General features: G+C 36.5%; 1 protein-coding gene across 3 annotated transcripts in view; it reads left to right on the plus strand.

The window, feature by feature from the left end:
- Nucleotides 1-4,000, plus strand: part of LOC106868822 (uncharacterized) — a 64,238-nt gene extending 60,238 nt beyond the window's left edge. For all 3 annotated transcript variants that reach the window (XM_014914242.1, XM_014914243.1, XM_014914241.2), the window contains one exon: nucleotides 3,873-4,000. In XM_014914242.1, coding sequence (XP_014769728.1) covers nucleotides 3,873-3,899 — 27 coding nt within the window. In that variant the 3' untranslated portion in view covers nucleotides 3,900-4,000. The remainder of the gene's footprint in view (nucleotides 1-3,872) is intronic.
- The last annotated feature ends 334 nt before the right edge of the window (nucleotides 4,001-4,334 follow it).

Below are 4,334 nucleotides of genomic sequence, written 5' to 3' on the forward strand. Positions count from 1 at the left end.
GTTGTTCTTCGCCTCTCCCCTTCACTATTATATATATATCTCTCTCTTCCTCCCTGTCTCTCGTTGCTCACCTATATTCTACTTCCCTTTTTTTCTCCCTCTACCACTCTTACTCCTTACCCCTCGCTAGTCACGTGTCCGGCTACTTCTTCCTTTCCTATCTTGGCCATTGCCAAGATCGCACGAACTTTCTTCTTCTCTCTTCCTTCCAGTTCGTCACATCACAGCGTTCAGTATACACATTTTTTTCACGTCTGGCCTTATAGCCTTTCTTGTTTATTTTCACTGTTTCTTTTTCCTGTCTTGTTTTCTGTCTGCCACGACATTCCTCGCGTTACAAATTTAATTTGTCTCCGCGGGAAGAGCCATTCTAACAATGCATCTTGCCTTAAATCTTCGAAACGCTTAGTTTTAGAATGGTGGCAGCTGATGAAGGAAATGTTCTCTATGTGGCCTGTGTGTTTTCTGTGCTCTGTTTATCATTTTGTCCATGTTTTTTTGCAACGTCGTGTACTCAGATATGCATCTATATATACATACACTTCATAAAAAGACTCGTTAAAGTGTCGTTTTTTATTACTTAAAAGTTCCTACTGCATCAAAGACACGACTTTTATATAAGGGGAAAATGCTAATTTTACCAATTTCTGTCTTCCTATCTTAAAGGCCACACATTATACCTACATTTCAAATTTTACTCAAATGCAGGTATAGATTTTACGTCAAAAGCATATATGGAAATATATAGATATATGGATTTCAGTAATTGTTCTCATTCTGAACTAAAACAAATAACATTCTCCATTTTGCTACTTAGTGAACATCACTATTTCAATGGTTCAGAAAGGTGTTTTGCACCTGATGGCTATTGGTAGGGGGATGTTATTTAAAATTTTTCGAGCTTCCTTTTGGAGAACCTCCTGAAAAGTTGTGATTAGGGTCACAAAACAATGATATTAATTTTTTTCATTTTGTGATTTCGATTCTGGCACCACCACCCCCTGTACATATCCCTTGAAGTTGGAAACCCCGCCAAAATAGGGGTAAAAACTAATTTAATCAATTTAAAATCCCATAGTGTACATAAATATTTTGTATTTTAACTTAGCATGGATTTTTTTAATGTGCTGAATCCAAAAATAGTATCAATTTTGCGATTTGATTCTCCATCAAGACGGAAATCCAAGTTGGCGGCCAAAATACACAATTTTTTTTAACGAAATCAGTAACTGTAAATAAGAATATCATGTGATATGTCTTTATATATGTTTTTGAGGTCATAGAACACGAATTTGGTGTGGAATCAACAGTTTAATAACCAATCATTAAGTAATTTAATTTTACAAAAAAAAAAATTCCCCACATTCATATGATATGATAATATTTTTACAACCATTAAGGCTTCAGAACCGCACACCAAGTCATCCAGCGCATAATTGAAACCAATAAGGTTTACATCTACCTTGCAACTCACATTATCCAAGTAAATTGTCACATTTATTGCATATCGTTCCATTGACAGTTTTTGATAATTTTGTTTACGACAGAAAATGTAGCTGGTTTTTTAGCACAGAAAGGGCAATGTCTCTGACATATCTGATTTATAAATACAGCCTATCGACCTTTTCTTTATCTGGTATATCTGCCATGAGATAGACATCTATCTCAGTGCTGCTAGTAAACGGTCCACCATGATTTTTAAAAATATCCGTGTCGGCTGTTCGTCGTCTAACCACTGCAATATTTGGCGATTTCCTTCTCCAGTACCTTCACCATTAGCTGCTGTTGACGGTTATCCCGTTCTTTAATGATGTCATACACTTGCCCCGCCACCTTCTCCGGTTTGGTGAATTTGGTATATTGCCTAAAAGTCTCTGATCAGCCGACTTAGATTTAACTTTAGAAGATACTAATTTGGGTTGCTTGTCACCTAGACGACTCAACTCATAGTTGATGAATCCCACACTGCGTTCTGAATCGAGATTGTAAATGGGAGCTCTCTCTAGTTTACCTAAGTCCATGTTTGCCAGAGAATGGGGTGACTCTTTGATGATGTTTCCAAAACCAAATAGAGCACCCTTCTGGTTCTGGAAGCCATTCGCTAACTTTGGAAGAAGCCTCAACAGTACTTTTAACACCTCAGGCTTCAACTCGGTTGCAATAGCTTCAACAGCACAACATACATCTTCATCATATCTGGTTTCTCGGAATCTGCTAGAAGATACGAAAGTGAGTGCAAGATTATATGCATTTAGCAATCGGGTTCGATCTTTTGTGGAAAGGTCATCAAAAAGTTGTTTGAAAGCAAGTACAAGTTTTGAGCATGTTGTGCTTGTTGAAGTGGTGAGTAAAAGGAATAGTTCAACAAGGTGCAGTTCAATCAGCGCTCCTGTGTATGACAAGACTCCAGATCTATAAAACATTGTACGATATAAGCCAGTTGGTTTGTAACATGCTCGTATTTCGCCAAATACGATGCCACATCATCTAAGTAGTACAAAGTTATTGACTAATCTCGTTATGCAATCAAGAGCCTGTTCAGTGACACTGGATGAATTTGATGTTGGATTTATAAGAAAACTCGAATAAATTTTGTCTCGTATTATTGCTTTCTCGATGTTACGCCACTGTTTAGTTATTATTCGAATGAACATAATTGAAGGGTGCACATTGCAAAACAAATGTTCAGGTATGTGTTATGTGCCGAGATTTCCTGCTACGATCTCTTCAACCCCAACATTGTATGATGTTTGGTCCGAGATAACAAAATCATTTTTTATAAATAGTGTTTCGGGATATTACTTGCTGCTTCTCGTCCAATGCCAGGACACCAATACTTTTACCAGACTCTCGAATGTTACATGGTGCAGGTAAAGTGTCTAGATCGATGAAATCTGTTTGATCATGTGCCTTCCAACTTCTTCTGAACAGTTTATTACCCACTGTTATCAAGCTCCTTCCGCTTGTTTCTGAGACATATTGTATACACTGGGTTTTTTTTTTAATGAGGATAGCTGGTGGAACGGATAAATTGAGCGTTTGGCTTATAACATTCTGTAACACATTTTAAACAAAAGATTTGAACTTCTAGACTTCGTAAACATATGAAATGACATAAAATAAGCTGCCTATCCGATATACCATGAAATCAGTCTATCAAAATAGCGAATTTTGGTCGCCATCTTGGATTTCTGCCATCTTGCAAAAGTTTTATTAGTTGGAATAAGCTTATTTTATATCAATATACTTATTAGTAAATCAACCTTCAAGGGGTATGTACAGGGGTTATTGCATTCAATTTCCGGAAATTTTGATTTTCAGGTGATATCTGGACCCAACTACAACTATTGAGGGGGTTCCGAAAAAATGTAGGATTAACATCCCCCCTACTCTTAGTTTGCATAATGCTCACTTGGTCAGCTGTAACGTCCTATACTATTTATATCCATTGTAGCTGGCTTGCGTTGGTTGGTGCTGCTACAGAGGTACAGGTATTGCTTATTTTTACTGATATTTTGCCCTTAAATATGCCTTCTATACAACCAACTGATGGTGAAAGTGGCAGTAATACAGCATGTGATTTTTACTGTTACGCAAGATGTCGGTATAGATTAAACTTGAATGTTGTACAATGCAAGAGACTTATATGCAGAGCTATAGTGTTGTAGTACAGATCAGTACATACATTGTTTTGCCATTTTTTCATCCTAAACGTCACTGATTGAGAAAATATTCTACTCAGGCAACTGCTTGGTATCAAAGTTTGCGAGATTAGCAAGGCTCAGGCTGTATTATGTTTTCTTCTTTCTTATAGAGACTACTAAATATCTGATACAATCTATACAATGACGATTTCTTCTTTCTCGTTACAGACCACGGATTATCTCATGCAGTGGTAATATTTAAGAAACATTCCACTAACTTAATATTTTCCACCTCGCTTCGTAAAAATGGGAAAATTTTCAATGGAATTAAGAATAAATGTACACTTTTCACTTAACTTTTTTGTTTTGTCTTTAGTTTTATTTTATAGTTTATATCATGTCGGCCGGACAATAGACAGAATGACTAGCGCTAATTACTTACACTCTTTCATATTCTCAATTGAGTCACATCGGCATCCATTTTGCCTTGATGTGGTGCATATCCAAACTACCTTTCCAGAAACCTGCGGCCTTGTAACCTATGTTAAAAATCATATATCCAAATGAAAAACGTCTTTGTTAATTCTTCTTATGCAAGAATAAGACTCAGCACTTCAAGCTAACGAATTCACAAAATTCTCGCTGCTACCAATGTTGATATCTATCATCCATAGAATACTCAGAAAGTTT

Source organism: Octopus bimaculoides, chromosome 2, assembly GCF_001194135.2.
Source record: "Octopus bimaculoides isolate UCB-OBI-ISO-001 chromosome 2, ASM119413v2, whole genome shotgun sequence".
Lineage (NCBI taxonomy): Eukaryota > Metazoa > Mollusca > Cephalopoda > Octopoda > Octopodidae > Octopus > Octopus bimaculoides.